General features: G+C 37.3%; 2 protein-coding genes and 1 pseudogene across 3 annotated transcripts; all 3 read left to right on the top strand.

Moving 5' to 3' along the window:
• Nucleotides 1–5435: 5435 nt before the first annotated feature.
• LOC123388719 lies at nt 5436–5548 on the top strand (annotated as a pseudogene).
• A 784-nt stretch (nt 5549–6332) lies between these two features.
• Nucleotides 6333–13287, top strand: LOC106003567 (membrane-spanning 4-domains subfamily A member 4A-like). Its single transcript, XM_013044704.2, has 10 exons — nt 6333–6575; nt 7081–7207; nt 8215–8271; nt 8989–9118; nt 9483–9696; nt 10037–10171; nt 10352–10408; nt 10727–10855; nt 11640–11741; nt 12327–13287. The coding sequence occupies exons 5-10, from the start codon at nt 9577–9579 to the stop codon at nt 12405–12407; spliced, it is 624 nt and encodes a 207-aa protein (XP_012900158.1). The 5' UTR covers nt 6333–6575; nt 7081–7207; nt 8215–8271; nt 8989–9118; nt 9483–9576; the 3' UTR covers nt 12408–13287.
• A 1844-nt stretch (nt 13288–15131) lies between these two features.
• On the top strand, nt 15132–26792 carry LOC101673648 (high affinity immunoglobulin epsilon receptor subunit beta). Of its 2 annotated transcripts, XM_004770422.3 has the most exons (8): nt 15456–15568; nt 15999–16067; nt 18974–19130; nt 19636–19767; nt 20489–20545; nt 21169–21312; nt 23862–23963; nt 25706–26792. In XM_004770422.3, the coding sequence occupies exons 3-8, from the start codon at nt 18975–18977 to the stop codon at nt 25844–25846; spliced, it is 732 nt and encodes a 243-aa protein (XP_004770479.1). In that variant the 5' UTR covers nt 15456–15568; nt 15999–16067; nt 18974; the 3' UTR covers nt 25847–26792. The 2 variants fall into 2 exon arrangements, with proteins under 2 accessions (XP_004770478.1, XP_004770479.1); XM_004770421.3 differs by lacking the exon at nt 15999–16067 and having other exon boundaries at nt 15132–15568.
• The last annotated feature ends 734 nt before the right edge of the window (nt 26793–27526 follow it).

Here is a 27526-nt window from a genome sequence, read left to right as displayed (position 1 = left end):
CCCGTGTTGGGCTCTCTGCTCAGCAGGGAGCCTGCTTCTCCCTCTTCCTCTATTGTTCCCCCTGCTTGTGCTCTCACTCTGTCAAATAAACAAATAAATAAATAAAGTCTTTTTTCTTAAAAAAAAAAAAAGCACCTTTTGCACTAAAATAAAATTTAATAATAATAATAACATCTCCACTTTCATAAACAAGTCATTGATAACCTTAATGTTGCCCATCCATAGGAATTATCTGATTCTGAGAAATCCAAGCAATGGTGTGGCTTTCTCCTCTGCTCACTTATGAAATAGCCCTTTATTTACTATCCTCTGGGTATCGAGGAGTTTTCCCTTTTTGGGGGGTTGCTTGATTTTTGTACCTCACTTCCTGAGGGTGCAGGGAGATCTGGGAATTGTTTCAGATGTCAAACAGTTCTGGGTTTTGCAGTGTTGGCCTTTGAGCTTATGAAAAGAAAATATCTTTAGAAAATCAGGGATGATTGAACAGTATTAGTCTCTTCAGCCTGTGAATTTCATGTCTGTATCCTTGCCTGTTATTTCAATTCCAGTCCCTGTGCGTGCATTCTAAGGGGCAGGAAAAGAAAAAAAGAAACAGGCACACATTTATTTTAAGTGAGTCATTCAGGAGTGGTTCACAGTAATTTTTCTTACTTTGGCTTGACCAGGTCTTAGAATCTAGCCACACAGAGACGAAAATAACCTTGAAAAATAAGGTCACAACCCTATGTTAATCAATTGAATTTAAATAAAATAAAATTTTTTTAAAAAAGAAAGAAAAATAAAGTCACAAATCGATAACGGTTTGTTCAGATAAATACAAATGATTTTTTTAAAGCAGTAAGAGAGAAAATGTAGATTTAACCTCACAGAAGTGTCTTAAAAAAGAATGCTAAATACATTTTTGGAAAACACAATGATCCCCCCCCCATACATGTAGAAAATCTTAGGTATATTCTCTTGTGAAATCTTTACACATTTATGTATAGACAGACATAAAATCACACACATCCAAATATATATTACATGTCCAACAGGCACAGATTAAATTTCTAGACTCTCATAAGTAGCTAAGTTTCCAGAAATAGCCAGGCTAATTTTTCCACATTCAAGACAGAAAAGGAAATCCACAAACTCATATCTCTCCTTAGTTTGTGTCATCCTGGATATCTTTTAATGGATAGATTTTCTTTTTCCTTTACCTTCTATAAATTCTGTGGACACAGAAAAATAAGCTGGAAAATGTTCACACACACCATGACACGTAGCTGGATCCCCAGATAACTTGGCAATGTAGGGACTGACATTGACTTCTACGGTGCCCACTCTGGGGCCTATGTATTAAATAACAGCAACTCGGTAGTGTAGGATAGACTTTGGAGGCCAGGATATACCTTTAGGAATAGGATGGGAATAAAACTCTGAGGATTTAGGTGAAATGATTCTGAATGATGCTTTGGCTTATTTACAGCTTTCTGCATTATTTTTCCCGAAATAGGTTTCAGGAAGTCCTCCTCAAGGCTTGCTGTCTCAGCTCTCATTCTACAAAAATCTTAAGAAGAAGGGCACAGTTTTACACTATAACACCTGAGACAGAAGTACAGATGTGAGGATATCTTCTGTAACCTGTAGGCATGCAGATGGAAAATGGAAAAATAAAACAATGTAAGGACAAAAGCTTGTTTGTATCTCTTTTTTTATTAAATTGATTTATTTATTTTCAGAAAAACAGTATTCATTATTTTTTTCACCACACCCAGTGCTCCATGCAATCCGTGCCCTCTATAATACCCACCACCTGGTACCCCAACCTCCCACCCCTCCCGCCACTTCAAACCTCTCAGATTGTTTTTCAGAGTCCATAGTCTCTCATGATTCACCTCCCCTTCCAATTTACCCCAACTCCCTTCTCCTCTCTAACACCCCTTGTCCTCCATGATATTTGTTATGCTTGTTTGTATTTTCTTTTGTTGACTACTATTGTATCAGTCAACATAGACGGTGATACTATAATGAGATCTGATCCCTGAAATACTTCTTGTGTTTATCATAATTTTATCATATTAGTTGCATATTCCCTGTGACCACCCAGGTGGCTCACTTTTCTTTTAAATGTCATGCACACACATGTATAATCATTTGTCAGTTTAAAGAAATAAGAGTGGTTTTCTGAGTCTCTTGCAGATGTATGTCAGCCTAGGATAAATACTGTGAGTGCCACATTAGCAGAAGTATGGCTAATAATCTTTGCAATCAATTTGGACAGATTCATTTATGACACAGAAACAGATGACTCGCTCATTGTTGCAAGGATTTCCAAATCCAGTGGAAAGAGCTCCTGATCTTTATCTATATATACAAAATGACTTCCAGAATTTATTCTCAATGCAGGTAGCAGAAATGCAGAGATTACCACTGAAAGACCAGTTGAAGGAAGAAGGTCAAGGCCTTGACCCTGACTGGACACCTTTCTCTAGGCTGTAAGTTACTGGTCATGTGAAGATATGGGTATCAGGTGAAACTAACTAAAACCTTTATTTAGGTAGAGAAGAATGGATGCCGATGATTTCATTCAATGAATGTGATTCCTGTCTCTATAAGGTAAAAAATGAAAAGTCTGCGTGTTGACAAAGTCCAAGATTCTCTCCACAGACATTGTGTGGCCCCTATCCTGACTGATACACTGAGGACAAAGTCAAAGTCAAGCTATGGACTCCGAAAGGGTTGAAAAGATATTCCGAATCACATAAGCTTCAATAAAGCAATGTTTGCTAATCAACAGTTTTCATGTTAGTGGTATCAAGAAAAACACAGATAACAGGAGCTCATGTCATTGTGTAAATATAGCTGCAAATTTGAGCATCTGTATAATATGTGGTTAATTTTGCAGCACACTGACTTATATTTGATCTGTTGAGGAAGCCAGGATGTGATTTTTTTAAAGATTTTATTTATTTATTTGACAGATGGAGATCACAGAGAAGCAGGCAGAGAAAGAAGAGGAAGCAGGCTCCCCGCTGAGCAGAGAGCCCGATGAGGGGCTCGGTCCAAGAATCCTGGGATCATGACCTGAGCCAAAAGCAGAGGCTTTAACCCACTGAGCCACCCATGCACCCCTAGGATGTGATATTTTATCACCATTGAGTAATGCCAATCACTTATGAAGGATAGGAAGCAGTGCCAATGGCAGGAGCTCACTTCGCTTAATCCTTCAATCTTTTCTTTATCCATGATTTTAGTTTATTTTTTCAGAGTTATTTACCTTTTTTAAAAATTGTATTTAAGTGGTCTCTACACCCAACATCGGGCTCAAACTCAAGACCCTGAGATCAAGAGTCTCATGCCCTTCTGACTGAGCCCGCCAGGCATCCCTGTATACATGATTTTAATTGGCAGGGGATTATGATTTTGAGGCCCATCCTCTTTGTGCGTGGACTTGTCCACTCAGAGTCTCTGCATTTAGATGCAAATGCTGTCTGCTGTGACGTGATCTCAGTGAATGTCTGCAGTCTAGAAGACTTGGAATGTGTTCTGGGACATTCTCTGCCATTTTTATATTTACCTCTCCATTGTTATTAAGCAGTACAAAACATATAAAAGTCCCCTGCTTCAGTTTAAACATCTGTATTAGAAGCTCAGTGCCTCTAGAAGCAATAGAAGCCTAGTGCTCAGTTCTACCCCTGTAATCCATACACACAAGATTTGACTGTGCAGAAATTGAAGAGGTGCTTAAGTAGGTGTAGATGTTTGGATGAGAAGAAGACAAAAGTAGCCTGAAGGATCCATAGGACACCAGGAGACCTAAGGCCATGAACAAAAGAAACACCATATGCTCATCTGTTGTGTGTCCCAATTTCTCCACAGCTGGTAGCTCACTTAACTTCCAACAACTCTCCATAACTTCTGTATATCATGATTGTGATGGCGTGGCTTCCCAACCTATTTAAGTTGTTTAATATACACCTTCAATGAGCAGCTCCTAGATTTATTCTAGTTTCTACTCTTGAAAATATATCCGTGTCTACATAGCAAAGAGGGGCTGAACTGTCCTCAACAATATGAAGGTCATGGGTCTGTTAATGTTGGCTTTGGTGGGGTCGCCTACTCTTTCCGTCAATGTATTACCTTTGAACATAATGAATTAAGCATACAATGCTTATGCCATCGGGACTATCATCATGTCACAACCTTCTTTGCATGAAGAAAAAGATACATCAGGAAGTCTGTTGAAGATTTAGGACACCGGTCTGCTCCTGTAAATCGTGTCTCAGGACCACTGATCCGTACAACTGATCAGGTACAATTTCTAGGAAGTCATTCATTTCAGACCATACTGTGAATGCTACTTGGAGTTATGCAATAGGCAATCTGTGCCAGAGTGTGATTTTTCTGATGCATTTGCCACAAAATATACGTAACAATGAAATGTAAATAATTAAAAATAAACCCTATCCTTAATACCTTACCTTGTAGTAGGTTCTCCTGTTAATTAGGTCTTTGGATTTGGACCCAAACTACACATTGGATCTCTGGTCTCCTACTTGCTGATTGCAGAACTTGGGACTCTTCAGCCTCCACAATCACACATGCCAAGTCTGTATAATAAATTTCATTGTCCATATTGGTGCAAATTATTAGTTCTGTTTCTCTGGAGGGCCCTGATTAATAAAATAGACCTGTATCATGAAAAGAAATTGAATTCATAATTAAAGGGCTTGTCACGCAGAGAAGATTGGGTGGACATGGCTTTGAGGGGCAATTCTATCAAACATCCAATGAAGAAATAATACCACTAGTATGCAAACACTTTCTGAAAATCAAAGAGGAAGAAAAACTTCAGAGCTTATTTTTGAGGCAAGCAGTAACCAGGTGTCCCCCCCAAAACCAGATCAAAAATATCATAAGAAAATAAAATACATTTACATGAACTTAGATGAAAGAAGATGGGATTGGGAGGGAGACAAACCATCAGTGACTCTTAATCTCACAAAACAAACTGAGGGTTGCTGGGGGGAGGGGGGTTTGGGAGAAGGGGGTGGGATTATGGACATTGGGGAGGGTATGTGCTTTGGTGAGTGCTGTGAAGTGTGTAAACCTGGTGATTCACAGACCTGTAAAAATATATGTTTATAAAAAATAAAAAAATATTTTAAAAAAAAGAAAATAAAATACATTTACATGAACTTAGATCCTTACCAATATTAATAAATTAATTAAACCAAGCAACATATTTAAAAAAGTATGTCCTAACCATGCCGGTTTATGCCGGCTGTGCAAGGCTGTTTTACAGCTCTGCATAAAGGGCAGAGACCATATGGTCCTCCCCATAGGTGGAGAAAAAGTTGTTGAAGGAGGTCAAACTCCTTGCATAACAGAACTTTTCAGCGAATTAAAGAATATGGTACTGAAAATTCTTCCAGTTAAGAAAAGGCAGAACAGGGCTTGCTTCGGCAGCACATATACTAAAATTGGAACAATCTGGAGAAGACTTGCATGACCTCTGCACAAGGAGGACACTCAGGTTTGTGAAGAAAAGGCAAAGCACTCCTTTTGACAGATTTTAAGCACCAGATAACAAGAACAGGAACATTTTGTATAGTTGTAGACAGACACCAGGATAGGAAAAGAACATCTTTTTCCCTATTAGAAGCTTTACTTCATGTTATGACGCCTTGAAGGAAGGCAGGGGTGGTGGTTCAGAGATTCTCCATAATTCATGATGGTAACCATAAGCACCGCAAAAGAACCCAGAAGAATCACAGAGTGGAGGGGATGATAGATTTCTACTTTCTTTCTAAGTTAAAGGATAATTTAGCCAAGACTATAGAACATGCAAAGGCTCCCTTATACTTTTGGAGAATATAATTCCAGAGATGTGGACAAATAACACATTACTCCCATCTTTGGATTTCCTGACATGGGCTCTATAAACATTGTGTGCTATTTTTTCTATTATTATTTGTCAAGGAAGCTAACATTATCGCAGAGGAACCGGTGTTGTTAGCAAAACATATGAAGTATAATTTGGGAGGCAAGAGAATAAAAACCCCGTATCTATGAAGAAATCCCATATTTTCTATTAAGGTGAGGATTTCTATGGGCAAATTAAGGTTTTATTATAAGTCAAGATATTTCCCCAAACAGTAAGCACGTATTTCATTAGCGAGGTCTTTGGGGAGTGGTAGGTAAATAGGAATTAAGATTTGCCCTCACACTGAGAAAAGAGTGTGCAAAGCTCTGGCCCTCAACACTGTGGCTATCTGAAGCATAGAGATAAATGATTATCTCTGTCAGCATCATGCATTTTACCCCATTGTAGAAACCCATCTGCAAGAAACACAGAGCAAAAAGATGTCTTTTAGGGTGCTATATCATTATCTCTTCATTCTGTCTTACTGAGCAAAACCTACATATACCAAATTCCCACAGTCTATAGTGCCTGATAGAGACACAGATCATATACTGCCTGCTGCCTTGGGGGAATTTCACTGAAAAGCCTCTGAGACCGATTCTAAGGTACTGGTGTTCCCAGGTCCTACAGATATCAAGTTAAGACTGAATGTTGTTTTGGGACAGAGGTATGTATTTTCCTTTTATTCTTATGTACATGGGTATTCCTCTGGCTTATGAGAGGGCATGTCAGTTCCATGCCAGGCCCTAAGACTCATACAAGTTTTCCTGAAATTATTCCATAGGAGGAAACCATAGTCGTAGAATAGTCTTATAAAAACTACTTTTTATAAAACTAGTTATTTGAGAAGGACATAAATGTCTAAGGGGATTTTTTTTTCATTAAAAAAATGCTTGATTCTCTAGTAGCAAACTTAATGTTACAATTTTAAAGACCTGTAGAACCATTCCAGATTGTTCTCTGAAACCATCTCAGCCATGTAGTCATTTTCAAAAGACAGAAAAGAATTGGCCTAAAAATCATATACTATCTAGAATTTACAACACAGAGTAGCTTTCTATTAGTCTGTAAGTCTGGCTTGCTAGTATTTTTTAGTGCTGCTTTATTCAATTTTATGTAATGACATTTGACTTTTCTTTTGTTGTTGTTGTTGTTGTTGTTGTAAATGAAAGAACTTTGATCCCAAAGGAGGATGGTCTTGATCTGGAATCATATTCTTTGCATGATCATTGCTCTTGTTGAAAAAAATTATATGGCATTGAGTGGACTCTCAGCTCCAAAGACTGCTTTGTTTATCAGGTATCAATGAAAAAAAATATTTTTTAGGAGGTTGACTTTACCATCATGAAAAGTGAGTTACAGTTTGTTCAGAGAAACGTATTTTTGCTTCAGGTATGACTAATAATAAGGAACAGGATTAAAGATTTTTTAAAAAAAAATACTAAATTAGATAGTAAGAGCAGTATCATACTAATTATAATGTTATCAAGAAATAAGAAAAAATACACATTTATTTCCATACCTAAGGTAAACTCTCTGTTGGTAATAAAAACAGAGATTTTGAGTATGAGAAGGCGGTAACTGTCATTGAAACAAGGGTAGGAATAAAGTCAGAACATCATGTGTCTTATGGATCTTTTTGTCTTGAAATAATGTTGACCATCTTGGCCATGCAGCTGAAAATTAATATTGCCCTCTAGTCCTGGTATTCCTGCCCCATGGAGAGACAACAAGGTATTTGTTACTTTGTTTCTGTGTTTTTCTGTGTAGAATTCTTTCATTTACACTTCTGTTCCTAGGTAGTTATCTGGCATTCTATAGAAAGGGTCACTGGCCTGCATTAAGCAAATTCAACATTTAAATACAAGCTTTTAAATGTGCATGATTTTTTCCACGCCATTTTCCATTTGAAAGTAATTACCACTGACCCTTGAACAACACAGGGGTGTTCTGGGTACCCTCCCCCCAAGAGTAGAAAATCTGATATAACTTTGGACTCCCCCAAAACTTAACTGGTAATAGCCCAGTGTTGACTGGAAGCCCTACCAGGAACATGAAGAGTCAATTAACACGTACATTTTATGTTACAAGTATTGTATACTATATTCTTACAATAAAGTAAACTAAGGAAAAGAAAATGTTATTGAGAAAATCATAATGAAGAGAAAACACATTTTTAGTACCGTACTATCATACTGTAAAAATCCACATAATAAGTGGACTTGCAAGGTTCAAAACTGTGTTGTTCAAGGTTCAACTGTATAATATTTCCTTTCCTTTCCTTTTTGTTTGGTCAATCTCCTCAGAATAAAAGCCTTTAACTTCTGTAGAAGAACCATCAAATTTTACAGAACTTAATAAAGGTAGGTAGAAGAAATATTTGTTTTATTGCTATTCTTTTAATATATTTTCTGATAAATTTGAACATACCTGTACACCATACAGCTAGAAATTTTTACAGTTCTATAGGAAAAATGAAATTCTAGCTCCATGGACTCTACCAAGTTTCCTATGATTTCACTTCAATGAGAAATGTACATGAAACAGAGTATCCATTGTCATCATGATGAAGACAAAAAAGGCTATATATTTTTTGTTTATACTCAGGATGGTCCATGTGTTCAAAAACAAAAAGAAGATTTCTTGCTGTTAGAGAAGAAAAGCACTCCTAATATGTGGGTATTTTGCTTAACATTTCTGTAGGCAGATCATGAGTAGAAAAACAAGGGTTTGAAGGCTCAGGCAGATGTGGTACCAAGCCACCTACCCAGCTATGCCAGTGCAAAGATGTGTGGCGAGTTGTGTGCAGTTTGTGTGGTGAGTCAGTTGTGTGTAGTTCCTGTGGTGAGCTAGTCAGGGGTATCAAGAGGGAGCAAACTCTGAGTCTAAGAGCACGCATGTTACATTGTCGCTTGTTGAGTCAAATGCTGTTAGTTCTTGAACTTCAGAAGGAGCCTGAATCTGGAGACAGAACAAAAATAACTATGCCAGATAACTACCTAGGAACAGAAGTGTAAATGAAAGAATTCTACACAGAAAAACACAGAAACAAAGTAACAAATACTTTGTTGTCTCTCCAGGGGCAGGAATACCAGGACTAGAGGGCAATATTAATTTTCAGCTGCATGGCCAAGATGGTCAACATTATTTCAAGACAAAAAGATCCATAAGACACATGCACTAAGGCTCAGATCCTCAGCTTCCTATAATGTAAGTCTACATTCCTTACATAGCCTTTCCGGAACTCAAGATAAGAGAGAATATGCCATTTGGACCTGCTTGAAGTACATTGCTAAATAATAAATATTAGCTTTCCCACTCTTAAGCCTGGTGGTGGGTATTATGGAGGGCGAGTATTGCATGGAGCACTGGGTTTGGTGCATAAACAATGAATTTTGGAACACTGAAAAGAAATAAAATAAAAGAAAATGAAAAAAAAAAGAATTGAAACAATTACATGGCCTAATTTCTCACATTTAGCACAGTACCTACCTTTTACTTTGAAATATTTGTGGACACTAACTATGGCATGGAACCAAAGACACTAATCCTTTTACCTGATCTTTCTGGCCAGCGCATGCCAGGCATCTGTTGTGACTTAACACCGCCTGTGACTCAGTATCACAACCCACAGGCTGTGAAGACCCACGGCATCAAGGGGCATAACTATGGATCCTCAACAAAGAGATCAAGCCATTCACCAGGGCCAGTCTGGACCAATGCCTTTCCCTCAGGAGGCACAGAGCAACCTGCTGAATTTTTTAAAGGGGCAGCCAATTATTCTTGGGGTAAGTACAATGAAAGTTCTCTAGGGATTTTGAGGTGGCTCATATTCCCCTAAATTTGCTCTGGATCAAATCAATATGATGACCTGAGAGGAGAATTTGGAATGTTTGCAATAATTCCCAAATCAAGAGAAAAATAGGACTTTCGAGTAAGAAATCACATATGCCATTTAGCCAAATCACCAAACTGTTCTATGTTCGGGAACACTGAATGAAAATTTAAGCACAGGTCATGGAATTCTCCAAATTAAAGGAATGCTGAATTGTTTACAACCTCCAAATGTGGGGCAAATAATTCTAAAGCTTATTCCTCCTAACTCAGAGGCATTTTCTCATTTTCTAGGTGAGCCAAATCATGATTGGCCTAATAAATATTTACCTGTGGATTATGGTAAAAGTCTTCCTTTCATTCTATGAACAATATCTAGTCCCAGGGAACACTGTATATGACTTCATTTTCCTTTGGGGACCAATTTTTGTAAGTAAATTGGAATCACTTTGATTTCTGTATTACTTAGGATATATGTAAAATCCTTAATAGTTATCATTTATAAGCACAAAATTCAGGGAGAAGTATTGAGAAGTATTTGGTGTCAGGAAAAAAGATTATAGAATGCTGTATTCACAGACTAACTCATTGAACTTTAACATTTTACAGTTAATCATATCCGGAACTGTGTCCATTGTGTCTGGAAAGAAGACAACAAAACAGATGGTACATTTATCTACAGTTTCAGAAAATTAAGACAGGCATAACATAGACCAACCTTTGTCTCCAAAATGATCAAGCTGTCTCCAATTCCCAGGTTTCTCTTTGTCTTGAGTTGAGATCCCAGAATGATTCTTTCCCTATTCCCCACAGGTCATGTTGTCTCTGTCCAGCTCAGATGAGAAATTACCCAGTAGCAAATAGCAACCCTGTGCACAAGTTTTATGAATTTCAATTTTACTTGAATTTTAAATAAAATGCACACATATGTACAATCACTTGCCAGGTTCAAGCATAGAAGAACAGGTTCTGATTCTTTTTCAGATCTGTGGCAGCGTTGGAGTAAACACTGTGGCAGCTGTATCAACAGGATTATCACTAATAGTCCTTACACTCAGAATAACCCTAACCTATTTCTTCTTCTTAAACATATCAGCTCATTATTTCATAACTGTAAGTATTGACAGATCTAGTGGAAAAAAACTTCTTGGTACTTATCCATATATATATGAAATTCCTTGCAGACGTCTTTCTCATCACAAGTGGGCAATCCGGCACTGCTTAAAACTGACAAATCACTTGAAGAAAAAGGTCAGGGCCTCGACCCTGAGCGAGTAAATATCTTTGAACTATAAATTATTGGTGATGTTAGGACTTAAGTACATCAGGTGAGCTAAATAAAACCCTTATTTGAGATGAGGTAAGAATGGTTGCCAATGAACTCACTCAATGATTGTAATTGCTATCTTTATTAAGGTAAAGAGAAATCTAGATATTTAGCCCATTCAGCATAATGATAGACGAAGTCCAGGATCCTTTCTAGAAAGTATCTGTTTAATAAAACCGACACTAAGCTCCTTGATTATATGGTGAAAATTACAGTGAAATGTAAAGGGATCCTAAAACATTTTAATTTTTAGACACCTCAATAAAGCATGGCTTGAAAATATGCAGGCTCTTTACCAATTGGTTATGTCGAGAAAAAAAATGGTTAACAGAATCTCACTTCTTCCATGTGAAAATTATAAATGAATGAAATTGCAAATTTGGGGGCCTATAAATTAGCGTAATTATGTGTGTCTCTGCCAAGATTTTATCTGAAGGTGGCCAGAGTGGGATATTTTACAATTGACAATTGACAATCTGTCAGTTAGTTATGAAGGAGAACCTGCAGGGTCCATGGCAGGAGTTCCCTCGCTCAGTCCATCTTTCCTCCCTGTGTGATTTTAATTTGCAGGGGATTTTGTTTATGAAGCTTGCCCTCATCATCTTGGGATTCATCATCTCGCTGTTGCTGTCTGCATTTGGATGCAGTGCTGTCTGCTGTGATATGACCTCAGTGAGTGTCTGTGATCCAGAGGACCCAGAATGCCTTCTAGGATATCCTTTGCCACTTTTACATTTACCTCTTCTTTTTTTTTGAAACTTTAACAAACTTCATATTTTATTTTTGAATTTTTAAAATTTATTATTTTTTTAAATTTTTTAAATTTATTTTCAGCATGAACTCTGAAAAACAATCTGAGGGATTTGAAGTGGCGGGGGTGGGGGGCGGTGGGAGGTTGGGGGAACCAGGTGGTGGGTATTAGAGAGGGCACGGATTGCATGGAGCACTGGGTGCGGTGCAAAAACAATGAATACACTTACCTCTTTAAGTTTTACTGAACCGTTCAAAGCATACAAAACATCCAAGACCCTCTGTCAGGTTAGGAGCCCCTCACAATTGTTTTGCTACTAGCAGCCACATGTGTAAAATTAGACTGGGTACTAGCGGAAGGTTGCTTGGCTGGATGTAGATGTTCATGTCAGAAAGAGAAGAGGGTCCCCAAGGAGCATCCGTGCATTAGGAGAACTGGGGTCATGAGCAAGTATAATGTCATAACATATCATGAAATATCATCTACTGTGTGTTCTTCCTCCACAGGTGGTTGTCGACTTATCCTCCAATGAACGTGGACTTCCCATAGCTGCTCTTTATCCTGACTATGATGAGGTGGCTTTCTAACCCACTTAGTTATTTGATATATCAACTTTTGAACTATTCCTGGATTTACTCTCAATGTATTATTGAAAGTAAATCAATAATCAGGCAGTAAACAGAGCCTTCAGTGTTCTGAAGGAGAGAAAAAGTCACAGATTGGCTGATGTTGACTCTGCTATGGTCTCCTGCTCTATCCCCAGCCATGATTCCATTGAGAAATGATAAGTGAAGCACATGATTCATCAGCATCAACAATAGCATCATCTCACACCCTCCATAATAGGAAAAAATGGAATAAATGGAAAGGTTGTAGGTACTCCACACCAGAGTGTGGTGTGGAGGGTATGTACCAGAACCACCGACCTACACAATTTCTGAGAAGCCATTTGCTTCAGACTATAATTTTAACCCTATACTGGGGCTGTACCGTAGGCCAGCTGCGTAGACCATGCTGCTACTGACCCTTTCCCTAAAGGGTACAAATTTCCATGAAATAAAAGAATTAAAATAAGCCCTGCTCTTATCCCTTCACCTTAAAGGAGTCATCATTTCCTAGTATTACTTCCATCTGTGCCATGAAGATTTTACATCACGAAGTCAGTTATAGCCCTTTAACCTCAGGACCCTCTAAAACTATTCCAATGAGTAAAGATGTTTTAAAACAGGAAAATACGGGGGGTGCCTGGGGTAGCTCAGTTGGCTAAGCAGCTGCCTTCAGCTCAGGTCATGATCCTAGGATCCTGGGATGGAGCCTGGGATCAGCAGGGAACCTGCTTCTCCCTCTTCCTCTGCCCCTCCTCCCTTCCCCCACTTGGTGCGCTCTCTCCTTGCACTGTCTCTCATTCTTTCAAATAAATGAATATAAAATATTTTTAAAGGAAAATACACACACTTTCTGTGCACAGGTTCTGCTTTTTCTTTTTTCTTTTCTTTTTAAAGATTTTATTTATTTATTTCACAGACAGAGATCACAAGTAGGCAGAGAGGCAGGCAGAGAGAGAGGAGGAAGGGAAGCAGGCTCCCCACTGAGCAAGGAGCCCCATACGGGGCTTGATCCCAGGACCCTGGGATCATGACCCAAGCTGAAGGCAGAGGCTTAACCCAGGAGGCCACCCAGGAGCCCCAGTTCTGCTTTTTCTTAGTCTCCTTTGCTTCATAGATCCTGATGCAGCCTGAAATAACCCCCAAACTACTTGACGAGGGAACAGTCATCATCACGTTTTGACTTTTTTGAAAGGCCTGGAACACTGTCAGTTTGTAATTATGTAGTCAAAAGACACAGGTGGCCTCTCTTAGTACATGTGTAACCAAAATTTAAGGAGGTACTGGGAGATGGCTTAATGCAATCCTGCCCGTACCATCTGCAATAGAACCAGAAACTGGCAATCGGTATGATTCTGTGTGATTCTGTATGTTTCTGACTTAACTCTTGTCACAGTTTGATAGCATGTTGTCAACTACAATATATTAATTGGCACTTAACACTGTCTTAGACACTAGACTCTGGCCTCTGGGAACAAAAATAATGTGGAAAATGCATCTCATTGTGGCCTAACAAATTAAACTCCATCTCTTATTTTAATGCTTTTTTTCAGAAAGCAAAGTCTACTATACTCTACTATACTGGATTTTTAAAAAAGATTCTTTGGGATTTTCCACATGTACTATTATATCTTCAGTAGGGACATTTATATTTCTTAATTTCCAAGCTGTAGGTCTTTTGTTCTTTTCTTGCCGTGTTACGTTGGCTGTGACTTCCGGTAGATGTTGAACAGGAGTGGGGAGAGCAGACACAGTAGTATTGGGGGACAGGGGAGTACATTCAGTAGGTCACTATTGGGTATGTTGTAACTGTAGGTTTTTGTATATGGCTTTTTTCAGATAATAGGAATTCCCGTCTATTCCTAGTTTTTTGAGTTTTTTCTTTATCATGAATAAATAAGTTTTGTCAAATATATTTTCTGTATGTTGAGAAGATCATATGGGCTTTTGTGTTTATTCTGTCAATATGGTGAATTGTATACATTGATTTTTTTTTAAACCAGTGTTGCTTTCTTGAAATAAACCCCATCAATTGTGGTGAATTATCCTTTGATATACTTTTGTATTGGATTTGATAAGATTTTGTTAATGATTTTTGCATCTATATTGAAAGTTATTTCTATGTGTTTCTTATGATATATTTGTCTTATTTGGGTATTGGAGTAATGCTGACCTCATAAAATAGAAGGGATTATGCTGAATTACTTTTTTCCTTAAGTATTTGGTAGAATTAGCCAGTGATATGGCTAACCTAGAGGAGTTGGTTTCGTTATTATCATTGTAGTGGTTTTGCCTATACATTAGATTTCTTTAATAGATATTAAACTATTGAGGTCATCTATTTTTGAGTCAGTGTTCATAATTTGTGTCTTTCAGGTAATTCCAATTCCTTCCAGATGTTAAATTTATTTCATAAATATGTTCACAGTGTTTCTTTATTTCCTTTTAACATCTCTGCATTGTGCAGTGATATCCCTTCTTTTATTCCTTACATTGATAGCTTTTGTCTTCTATCTTTTTCCCTTGGTCATTCTCAATTAAGTTTAATCCACTTTGTTGATTTTTATTGTAATATCATCTTAATACAGTTATTTGTTAATACTTTGTTTGGCATACATGAGCCTGATCATTGAGTTGGTAGATAATAGGTAGATAGATATTCCTGAAATTTAACTATCATTGGAAATATTTTTATTTTTGTTTTGTTTATATTTATTTTATTTTAGCGATGTTATAGTTAATAAGGTACGAAAGCAAAGACCATATTGGTTGAAAATATGAATTTCCTAGAAATTTCTCTGAAGGAAATAATTTTATTTAGTGAGTTAAAAGAACAAATACAGTCTTTGTCAGATTAATAGAAAGAGAATGTGCGGAAATAAAACTATCAGTTAGTATTGAGGATTATGTTATAATGCTTTTGATTTTGTGTAACAAAACATTATGTACATCAACTTTGTCTGAAAACATCAGAACTGCTTATCAGGAGTTCTAGGTGTGGAAATACAGCAAATGAGGAAACACAGAGATCAAAACATAAATTTTCCTCCCCCACATATTGGTATAGTCCTTGATAGTCACAGAAGAGGCATAAGCTTAAGAAGACTCCAAGCTCCCACATCCCTGCGGTGGAACAAACCTAGGTAGGTAGAACTGTTTTTTTTTTTTTTTTTTCCATTATCCAGAGCACCAGAATGTACTTTTGACTATGTTCTGAGAGGCACAGTTGTAGAACCTGACAGACACACTGGACAGAATGTGGGCTCCAAGCAGAGACAGTCCTTCCTTTCTTTCCATTATTGGTAGATACTCAGTGCCGAATATTTCAGGAATTTTTTTTTTTTTTTAGATAATGCAGAAAGTTTCAGTGACTTAGACACATTTGATCTTGTCTTCGTTGCTGCTTTCTGACTTTCTGATTATGCAAGTACCCTTTATGCGTCAGCGGATAGATGGTAAGGCTCAGCATTAAGAAGGAAGTTTGTCTCCGGTCCTATTTTCTAGCAGACCCAATTTATGATACAGGGGAATAACTTGGTTAGAATTGTGACATTGAAACTTTTTTGTTTACAGTCTACAAGTGCAATTCACAACGTCAAGTCTGGACGTGGTGAGCCAGCTAAGTTCACAATTGTATTCTTGGTGAGAATCATGAGAGTTTTATAACTAATTTTGTAGAGGTAGAATAAAGAGGATTAGGAAGCTATGTTAACTTATAAAGGGTAGTAGGGCTTTGAAGTTAATATTTAAGTTGAGCGCTAATGTTTGTACTGTGGAGTAACCAAGAAATACTTCAGTGTCCTTCTCAAACTCGGCACCAGGTGAAAAAGCAGCATTTGTTAGAAAGAGGATGACTGTAAGTGTGAAAATCCTTCTCAAAATATTGAACAGTTGGGGCATCTGCGTGGTTTAATTGGTTAAGAAACTGCCTTCGGCTCAGGTCATGATCCCGGGGTCCTGGGCCTGAGTCCCTCATCAGGCTCCTTGCTCAGTGGAGAACCTGCTTCTCCCTCTCTCTTTGCCTGCCATTCCCCCTGCTTGTGTGCTCCCTCTTTCCCTCTGTCAAATAAATAAAGGAAATCTTTTTAAAAAGATATTAAACAGTTGGATGGTAGCTTAAAAAGGAAAGTCTGAATGACATGCTTAAGATTTGATAGACTATTACAGTATATAATAACATATCTGTAATAAAAAATCATTAAAGTGAATTGGAGTGAGTAAAGTAAATATTATGGTCAATATTTTGAACCCCAAATACATATTTGTTGAGTGAACGGATGAGTAAATAATGACATTTGCAGTGAGGAGTGACAGCAGATACCTTTTTGGAATCAACAGTTCATTTCCCCCCAACATAGTTACTCTGATATTTATGGCTTTCAAACACTCAAAGCTGTTATGTGTGGGCTTCAGGAGGCTAAATAAAGGGGTGTGTTATTCTGCGCCAGGTTTTATCTGAAAAACAGTTTCTCACTTATCAGACCTCTGTCTCTTTGGTCCCACATCTGTAAATATGTCTGTGAATTTGGGTAAGTTATTTACCATCTGTCACATTTTAGGAGTCACATTTTAAGAAAATATAATAACAAACATAACAAATATCATGGAGGACATGGGGAGTTATAGAGGAGAAGGGAGTTGAGGGAAATTGGAAGGGGAGGTGAACCATGAGAAACTATGGACTCTGAAAAACAATCTGAGGGTTTTGAAGGGGCAGGGGGTGGGTGGTTGGGGGAACCAGGTGGTGGGTATTAGAGAGGGCATGGATTGCATGGAGCACTGGGTGCGGTGCAAAAATAATGAATACTGTTATGCTGAAAATAAATAAAAAATAAATAAATTAATTAAAAAATATAATAACTAATTGATGAGATACTCTTTATTTATGAAATATTAATGGACAAGACTCATCCACTAAAGAAATAGAAAAAAAATGTTCTTGTTAGCACTTCTAGTTGTGATTACATAAGATAAATTCCTTGTTTCAACTGCTTAATTGAGAGCAACTACTGGGACTAGAAAAATTGAATACTTAGGATTAATTTTAAGTGTCCCGTAAGCATCCCATGTCATGATATTTTAATCTTTTCACTAGAACTGCAAAGAAATTTACACATACAAACATAATTGGGACCAGTGCACACAGCTACCTCTTATTTTTTTTTTTTTTTTTTAAGAAATGTGGCATGGGTATTAAGAGTCAGAAACTATGTTTTCACTTTGATCCAGGAATTTTATACATAAGCAGTTATATGAAGGGTCTAATTCCATATAATTAACATAATGGGAAGAGAAAACTTAAGAAGAAATTGTATAAAGTATTATCAAAATTAAGTGAAAACGTAATAGGGAGAGTGATAGAATTCATAAATACCAATGCAATAAGGAATAAAGTCTACCCTTATTTTCCAAACTTAATTTAATGTTAACAAATATTCATAAAATTTATATAGTAGAAGATGATAAAGAAATAACAAGCTAATATTTTCAGGAAAAAATGGTTAAAGGTGAGTTAGTTTTCAAGGGTGACCATTCTGGGGTTTGCTCTACCATGGAAATCCATCATTGTTTTTGACAACAAGTGCCAAGGTGCATCCTAACTCCTTAAGAAGATAATTGAGAATTTTCGTCACATTTATTACATCTCGGATGGTACTAGGAAAATTGAATGCATCATTTCTAGGACCACACCTATTAGGCATAAACATGATTATATTTTATGTTGACAAACCTGGGGCTTCAACTAAATATAGCATTCATTGTCACAGAGAAATTAAAGGTAAGGTGACTTTTATATAATGTATTATCAGGTATCTCCAATTTTCCTAGCATAATTATGGATACTACTTTAATTCTTTTTCATTCTTAAAACTAACTTGGATTGGATGATAAATTACATGACACAATTAATTAAATTCAAGGGAAATGTCTTTAATTCAGATCTACTTGGCTTTATTTTTTTAAGGTTTTATTTATTTGTGTAAGAAAGAAAGAGCACAACCAGGGGGAGCAGCAGGCAGAGGGAGAAGCAGGCTCCCTTCTGAGCAAGGAGCTCAACTTTGTCCCAGAACCCTGGGATCATGACCTGAGCCAAACGAAGGCAGATACCCAACCAACTGAGGCACCCTCTATTGGCCTCTAAATACCAGATTATTTTCACTTCAGCATGGATATATCACATAAATATATCACAACTCCCATGATGGGTACTTTCTTACAAGTCTGTGGCCACATGCAACTTAAAAAAAACAAAGACAAAAACAATAGCATTCCTTAATCTGGGAGGATATCTTATAGTTACATATATTTTGATATTCAACCTCTGTCATCTGTCTCCTTAATTTACACTGTTGTTTATCACATGAGTGATATGAGTCAGCAGCAGAGACATATGAACATCACTTGGCCAGTGACTTCTCTTCATATATGATAAAGACCTCAAGATTTTTAAAAAAGCCCAGTATCTACTTCCATTACAATAAGATTAACAGTATTTGGCATATGATGGTACATCTCTGCTGCTAATAACAGATGACCATCTATTACAGAATGAACAAAACTTTGGCTTCTGATAGGATGCCTGTGGACATTCCTCCAAACCAAAACCAAAGTACCCTATTGGGAAAGACAGAAATATCTAGTACCCTGAAATATCTACTAGACAAGCTGCAGAAATTCCTGAAGGAGAATCTAGAAGCACTGGGGGTAAGTAAGTAAACCACTAATAAAGAATTTTAAACCAGAAGAAACTGGGGGATATATTGGGGGAGAAGGATTATTCTGACTAATCAAGTGGTTGGGTAGAGGCCCTAGGTTATGACCTGTATCAACCATTCTGTGGGGTGGAAGAAAGACATTTTGATGAAAAGCAAGGGGCCATGTTTATATGGGCATGGGAGGGGTGTATTAAGAGGAGACTATAAAAGTGCTAAGCTCTTGGGTGAGCCTCATTGTGACTGTATCTTATTAAAGAAAGTTGACCCATATGGAATGGCCTCTGGGGGCTGGGGGGAACAAACCACTCTCCAGGATCTGACTCTTCTTAGCAGATCTTTAAAAAGATTCAAGGGTGTCAATCCTATGGATGACCATGATGTTTGGACCAAGTGATTCTCTCCTGAAAAATGCTCACCATTATCTTTAAAACAGATTGTGTTTGTTTTGTTAATTTCAATGGTTGGTAATTTGGTTTGTTTTGTGTCTTATCCAGGTGGCTCAGATTATGATTGGTGTGAAATGCTTCTTTTATGGGATAATTGGATTTCTTCCTCCTAATTCTGAAATGCACAGAATCATCTTCTTCTCAATTTACACAGGCTTCTCCTTCTGGGGGGCATTGTCTGTGAGTATCTCACATCCCAAATTATAATTAATCCATCATTTATTCATTTATTCATCAACTCAACACACAACTTGTATGGCATCTTGCCAATTCTAGGACACTTGCAACAGTACTTAGTGAAGACTGAATTTCCAACCTGATTTTTAATATACTTCCCAATGAAACAGTGCCCTGAAATTCTATTCATTGCTCTATAGTATGAAGCTACTCAGTATAATCTTGCTGTTTTGCTTGAGGAGAAAATCCTGTGTTTGACACATGGAAAAAGTGTCTCTGAAATGTTATAATATTTGAATCAGAGAAGATGCTGGGGTTAGGGATGTGGTACTCTTCTTAAGTCATCATGCTTCTTGGCCAAATACATTGATAAAAATGCCATTAATCTGAGCTCACGTTCTCCCTTTTCTGCACCCCAATTATAATTACTCTACTTATTTTATTTCCTCCACATTGAGTAAGTGATTTTCCCTCTAGTTTTTAATGTCTACTTCTCTTATTTAGCTAAAGGAATTCTACTGGTCATAAGAATTAAAGTGTACCTATGTTACTTTAATTGTGTTGTGTCACTTTAACTGGGTCTGCTAGTCTCCAACTTCTGAAGGGATGGCCTGGGAGGTGGGGGGCACTAGATAAGAAGAGAGATATGAATCTGACAATGGGGTGGGAGGGGGAGTTGGAAGAAGCTGCTACCATCCAGACACTTTTCTTATTTTATAAACAGTTTATCGTTTCTGGAATACTGACTGTTGTGTCTGCCAAGAAGCAAACAAAATCACTGGTAAGCTAACAAGTTTTCCATTTGTCATTCAGGGAGAAATTGTGAACTTATATAACATTCTGACTTTCCCATGTGAATCCCAGTCACACAAGGGATTCATCATTTTGTAGACATTTCATCATGTAACTGTCCATTTGGCCCAATGAATCATGTGATCATCTTACTGCTAGATACAGACAAGTGGGATCTTCTGGGATTTTAGAAATTCCGATCCCCATATCTTGTCACCATAAGAAGAAATAGTAAAGTTTTATCTAGTCATTAAAGCCTTTTTTAATGGTCTGCAGTAGGGCGATGTTAAAAAAGAAAAAAGCCTGGCTTAGGCTTGAGCAAGGCAGACTTTTATATTTGGTGGAGGGAGGAGCTAATACAAGGTCAGAAACTAGAGATGTTAAAATGTCCCTGATGTTTTTATCCTATCCATGGTATGTGTTGAAGGAAGATTAATCCTCTCCTATTTTTCTTCTCCCGATTGTGATTTGCCATTGAACTGAACTGATGATACAAGGATGATGAATGCTTATAGATCCCAGGGTTAAGTTAAGTCAGATTTCTCCTTATACGGTCTGGAAACCCCTGGTCTTTAAATTATAAACTAGTAATTTCCCTTTTTTCTTTTTCAGCTGAGAGGGAATCTAGGTGCTAACACTCTTAGCACCTTGGTCTCCTTTGTTGGGATCTGTATTCTGTCACGCAATTTAACAAAAAATGGCCACTATGATTGCAAGAAGGAAACTCTCTGTTTGGGAATCAAACCAGTTGCAACTGTAAGTACCATCCTCCTGAATTCTGGGAAGACTGAATGCTTATCTGAGAATGTTGAAGATGAGATATGATCATTGGTATATTCAGGAACATGACAAAATTCTTGCTTGCAGTTTCCTTCCAAATGCCTCTCTACTGGTGTCACATTTAGAAAGAGAAAAAAAACTATTTCTTTACAACAGCAAAAAGCCCCAAATTCTGTGAGCTAAATTTTGAGAAAAAATGGTGAAGAAATAAAATGATATTAAAATCTGAGTCAAAATTTGCAAAGATTAATAATAATAGGCATAATAATCGACATATACATGTGCTAGGCCTTAACACAAACTTGTCCTAATATTCTGCAAAGAAGTTTTAGAGAGAAAAGTAAAGCAGCTTTCCTTTGGTCACATAGAACAGCTCAATAAGGGGGCGCCTGGATGGCTCAGTTGGTTAAGCATCTGCCTTGGCTCAAATCAAGATCCCAGGGTCCTGAGATGGAGCCCTGCATCTGGCTACCTGCTCAGTGGGGAAACTGCTTCTCTCTGCTGCTCCCCCTGCTGTGCTGTCTCTGTGTCAAGCAAATAAACTCCTTAAAAAAAAAAATCTGAGTCAAAGATTAGAGTAATTTTTATTTTATCCATTATTATTTTTTAATTATTTCCTATCTTAATGTTCATTACTGTTAGGAATTTAAAAATAAATACTACAATGAATACTGTTTTTCTGAAAATAAATAAATTAATTTAAAAGAAATAAAAATAAAAATAAATACTACCTAAAGCTACATGGGAATGCAAGTTGGTGCAGCCACTTTGGAGAACAGTATGGAGATTCCTCAAGAAATTAAAAATAGAGCTTCCCTATGACCCTGCCATTACACTACTGGGTATTTACCTCAAAGATACAGATGTAGTGAAAAGAAGGGCCATCTGTACCCCAATGTTTATAGCAGCAATGGCCACGGTCGCCAAACTGTGGAAAGAACCAAGATGCCCTTCAACGGATGAATGGATGAGGAAGATGTAGTCCATCTACACTATGGAGTATTATGCCTCCATCAAAAAGGATGAATACCCAACTTTTGTAGCAACATGGACAGGACTGGAAGAGATTATGCTGAGTGAACTAAGTCAAGCAGAGAGAGTCAATTATCATATGGTTTCACTTATTTGTGGAGCATAACAAATAGCATGGAGGACAAGGGGAGATGGAGAGGAGAAGGGAGTTGGAAGGGGAAATTGGAAGGGGAGGTGAACCATGAGAGACTATGGACTCTGAAAAACAATCTGGGTGTTTTGAAGGGGCGGGGTGGGTGAGAGGTTGGGGGAACCAGGTGGTGGGTATTAGAGAGGGCATGGATTGCATGGAGCACTGAGTATGGTGCAAGAACAAAGAATACTGTTACGCTGAAAAGAAATAAAAAAATTTTTTTAAAAAGCTACATGGAGAATGAACATTTATCCTGACTTGCCACTAGAGAAGATCGTTTTTTGCAATAAAGCCATGTGAAAGTAATGGAGATGAATGGTCTGAGGCAGAGGAGAAGAAACCAAGAACACTAGAGTATTGGAAGACACGTTTCACTTATTAGGAAAATGACCAAAAAAAAATCACACCTTAGAGTGTATTCTAAATTTAGGAAACTTTCTAGTTTTTTGTTTGTTTGTTTTTTAAAGATTTTATTTATTTATTTGACAGAGAGAGAGATCACACGTAGGCAGAGAGGCAGGCAGAGAGAGAGGGGGAAGCAGGCTCCTTGCTGAGCAGAGAGCCGGATGTAGAGCTCCATCTAAGGACCCTGGGATCATGACCTGAGCTGAAGGCAGAGGCTTTAATGCACTGAGCCACCCAGGTGCCCCAAACTTTCTGGTTTTAATTAGAACTAAATCTAATGGAAAACTAGAAAATTTTAATACCTCACTGGGGAGATCTGAACCCTTGCCATTTCTGCCATTTATATTGAGACGTCAGCTTTGTAAGCAGTGCCAACATTTCTGATTATCTATGAGAGACTAATAATAACTTCAGTAATAGTATAACTAATAACCCACCGCTACCACCACCAGTAATAATAATAATAAGCGGAATAATCATTGCGAATTCTGCAATGTCTTCAAGTTTAACGTCGCATCTTGTATTAGTATATTCAAGAATATTGACTGTCATCTCCAGCTCCTGTTTTTCTAAAGCAGCACATACATTTCTTTTTTTTAAAAGATTTTATTTATTTGACAGAGAGAAAGAGAGAGATCACAAGTAGGCAGAGAGGCAGGCAGAGAGGCAGGCAGAGAGAGAGGGAGAAGCAGGTTCCTTGCTTAGCAGAGAGCCTAATGTGGGGCTCGATCCCAGGACCCTAAGATCATGACTTGAGCCAAAGGCAGAGACTTAACTCACTGAGCCACCAGGCGCCCAGCACAAATATTTCTGAGTTCAGATCCAACCTCATGCCACAATTTTGTATAATATAACGTGTTCCCTTTTGAGGGTCTGACATGGGACTCTGAAATAAAACTTTCCAAACTATCATCAGGGTGGAAGGTAATGCGTGACATTTTATTTTCTTTAACAGGAACTTGTGATTGTCCTAATTATCCTAACTTGTCTGCAAATTTTAATTTCACTTCCTCTCTCCATGCTCAACTATAATGTGAATGACAAGGATATTCACTGGGTAAGTGCAGTTCTTAGAAGAATGAGGATGATTTCAACTATTTCATTAAATGACGTTGGCAGTGCCTTTTTTTTTTTTAAGATTTTTATTTATTTATTTGAGAGAGAGAGTGAGCATAAGAGTGGAGAAGGTCAGAGGGACAAGCAGACTCCCCATGGAGCTGGGAGCCCGATGCGGGACTCGATCCTGAGACTCCGGGATCATGACCTGAGCCGAAGGCAGTCGCTTAACCAACTGAGCCACCCAGGCACCCCGCCTTATTTTTTTTTTAACCTTTGGTAAAATGAACAAAAATAAAACTATAAATGATTCTATGGATGACCTGAGAGTTACTAGCTGTGTGTTGAGCACACTTGGAAAACACAGTGTATAGTCCTCTAGTCCGTATAGAAATTCTCACCCATGGGTATATATCCAAGAATTTTAACATCCATTCATCCATACCTCCATCCTTCCATCACCCATTAATTTACTATATGAACTATACTCTTTAGTGTTATGAATACACAAAGTATCTATCCTAATAATAAAATCAAGGTATAATTAATTTAAAACCTGAAGGAGATAAAGTACATTATTACGGGTGTATACAATTGAAAATACAATATGCTAAGAAACACAAATATAGCTAGAATTTTATGTTTTATTATCACATGTAACAAATATGGGTAATACAGAATTAGTAGCATATTTTCCCCAACCTCATCACCTACTTCTTTTGTGTGTTGAAATTATTGCCACAGCTTTGTGTCAGTTAGAGTTAATTCAAACAAAATGGAAAGGTTTATGGCATCAAAACTCCCCTCATTTCAAGTATGTGACATTTATCATAAGCATTGGATTCCATCATTCAAAGGTCTGGTTAAGCAAGTCTGAATTCCTCCGGGCAGTCTGTCAGGAAAGGAAGACCATGGGTGGGATGGACCCATCCATAGGCATGGCAAAAGGTGTCACCCATGCTTAGAATTTCTTCTCTTCCACCTTTTGTTGTAAACAAGAAGAAACAGGGGCTTTATCTTCAATGCTTTGTAAATCTCCTTGGTTTATTATCCAAGTTTACCATTTACTAGTTATGCTTTCCACATAACTGTCAGAGAACATTCTCTTAAACTTCTGCTGCTGCACCACAAGACTGTCTCTCCAGTTTCCAGTAATGTGTTCCTCACTTCTTTCTGAGCCACACTGATAGTCTTTATTTTGAAAAACAAACATTTGAGGTATTTTAGGCTTTCTCTATACTGTTCCTCAAAGTTTTGTTCCTCAAAGTTTTGTTATTGAAAATTTTTCTCCTCAAAATTTTCCTCAAACTTGCTTCATCCTACTGCCTAATTCCAAAGCCACTCCTGTAAGCTAGGTATTTGTTTACAAATCCTAGATATACTTACAGTAATAATATTGTATTGTTCCCCCATTTCCAGTACCAAAATACATAATAATTTTGTGTTGTTGCCTGAAAAATTGGATTATATTATTTTTTTTTAAGATTTTTATTTATTTATTTGTCAGACAGAGATCACAAGCAGGCAGAAAGGCAGGCAGAGAGAGAGGAGGGGAAGCAGGCTCCCTGCTGAGCAGAGAGCCTGATGTGGGGCTCGAACTCAGGACCCTGGAATCATGACCTGAGCTGAAAGCAGAGGCTTTAACCCACTGAGCCACCCAGGCATCCCGGATTATATTATTCTTAATGGCTTATTTTATAGACTTTACAGATTATTCTTTGGCCTTTTTTTTTTTTTTAACAGATTTCTATATTGTTTCGCCGGAAAACACCTTCTGAAAGTATTTACGAAGAAGTGTTCCCTCAAACTTCAATCAATCGAGAACTTCAACGTAAGAAAGAAACAACTTCACGTTATCCTGCAGATACTAGCAAACAAACATGAGGCTGCACTTTTGTATTCTGGAACCACAGTAATAGCAAGAAGCTCATACTGGGGCCACTGAGGCAGAAATACACACATGTGAGGCTACAACTGTGTGGGTCAGAGTCATAAAGATAGCAACTGACATTTATAATAATAAGAATTTGGTTGTCCCCACCTTTTTTTGTTGTTGTTTGTTTATTATGGTTGGATGTCATCACAGGCTAGGTTTATACACTATTAAAAAACTTAACCTAGAAATATTGATGGCTTAACACATCAGAAGTTCATTTACTTCCTATTTTACATGTTCATTATTATTTGGCTATTTACTTTAGACCCACACTAATATGGGTCCTAGCAAATAGAATAATATCTCAAAAAGTCTTTTTTTTTAAATTTTTCTAAGGTAGGGAAAGAAAAAGTTCTAAATCAGACCTTTGGCAATTAGATACTTTGGTCTGGAAGAAGCATGTGTCACTTTTTGCCACAGCCCATTAAACAGTCGTCTTCCCAGCACTATATGGGAGACAGGAAATGTAGGGTGATGTAAAGTTCTGAAGTTTAATATTTGATGAAAACAATGAAGGAAACGTAGAGTTTCCTGAACTAATTGTGAAAATACTTTGCATGTTTGGTCCCTCAATTTTACACTCTGTGGCTTTGGGTCTGTATCTTCTTTATCTCTCAAATGGACTAGCTTGAGCTGATTCAGTTTAGACTGGGATATCCATCAAAGAAAATAGTAAATATAGTCAAAAATACTTTTGACTATATTAAATACTATAAGTTATAGTATTTAATTAATTTAGTGTTAGGTTAATTAATTATACTGCAGCACTCTAAGTACATCAAGCTTTTCTGATGGTATTTTACATAAATAAGCTCATATATAAAAGCTTGTGTTGTTTAATTGGCCTGCTGACAAGTGTTACCCCATTCCTCCTGAATAAAAGAACCAAAAGTCTTCAAAGTCCAGTAAAATTAATACTATGTCTCATGAGATCAAACAATTCCATTTCTCTTCTACACAATACAATAGCCACTAGACACATATGGCAATTTAAGTTTAAACTATTTAAAATTAAAAAAAAAAATCTCAAGTCTATTTTCTTAGTTTTAGTAAACATATTCTAAGTGCTCAATGGTAACTTGTGGCCGGTCCAAAATATTTGAGGAGAAAGATGGAGAAAACTAAGAAGAAAGATGGACAAATATACTATTATATTTGGAGACCTCAACGCTTCTTCTACAGTAACTAATATACCAACCAAGCAGAGAAGCAGTAAGGGTATGGACCTGAGCAGCAGTATCAATCAGGTTGATCTAACTGACAGTTACAGACTTTTCCATCCAACAACAGCACATTTCTCTCAAAATTACAAGGAATGTTTACCAGTTGGTTACTTCATGTGTTAAAACACAACTCAACAAATTTAAAAGAATATAAATGTTCCCAGACAATAACAGAATTGTGGTAAGTAGAAATTCAAAATATTTGGAAATTAAACAACATACTTCTAAATAGTCCACAGGGTCACAGAATAGTTTTTAAAATGTGTAAAAATTGTGGGGTTTCTTTTGGAATAGAAAAAAAAGGTGGGGGTGAGCCTGGCAGTGGGTATTAAGGAGGGCATGTATTGCATAGAGCACTGGGTGTGGTGCATAAACAACAAATCTTGGAACAGTGAAAAAATAAAA

Source organism: Mustela putorius, unplaced genomic scaffold (assembly GCF_011764305.1).
Source record: "Mustela putorius furo isolate JIRA1106 unplaced genomic scaffold, ASM1176430v1.1 tig00000127_pilon_pilon_pilon, whole genome shotgun sequence".
Lineage (NCBI taxonomy): Eukaryota > Metazoa > Chordata > Mammalia > Carnivora > Mustelidae > Mustela > Mustela putorius.
Note: the sequence above shows the minus strand (reverse complement) of the source record. Positions and strands in the feature narration are given on the sequence as shown.

Bases quoted from the DNA above. Each gene is read 5' to 3' on its own strand.
- LOC106003567 (XM_013044704.2), top strand. From the start codon at position 9,577: ATGGATCCTCAACAAAGAGATCAAGCCATTCACCAGGGCCAGTCTGGA. The intron at 10,172-10,351 runs GTAAGTAAATTG...AACATTTTACAG, and splicing joins TCCTTTGGGGACCAATTTTT to TTAATCATATCCGGAACTGT. The intron at 10,409-10,726 runs GTACATTTATCT...ATTCTTTTTCAG, and splicing joins AGAAGACAACAAAACAGATG to ATCTGTGGCAGCGTTGGAGT.
- LOC101673648 (XM_004770421.3), top strand. From the start codon at position 15,438: ATGAGGAAACACAGAGATCAAAACATAAATTTTCCTCCCCCACATATT. The intron at 20,546-21,168 runs GTAAGCTAACAA...TTTCTTTTTCAG, and splicing joins AGAAGCAAACAAAATCACTG to CTGAGAGGGAATCTAGGTGC. The intron at 21,313-23,861 runs GTAAGTACCATC...TTTCTTTAACAG, and splicing joins GAATCAAACCAGTTGCAACT to GAACTTGTGATTGTCCTAAT.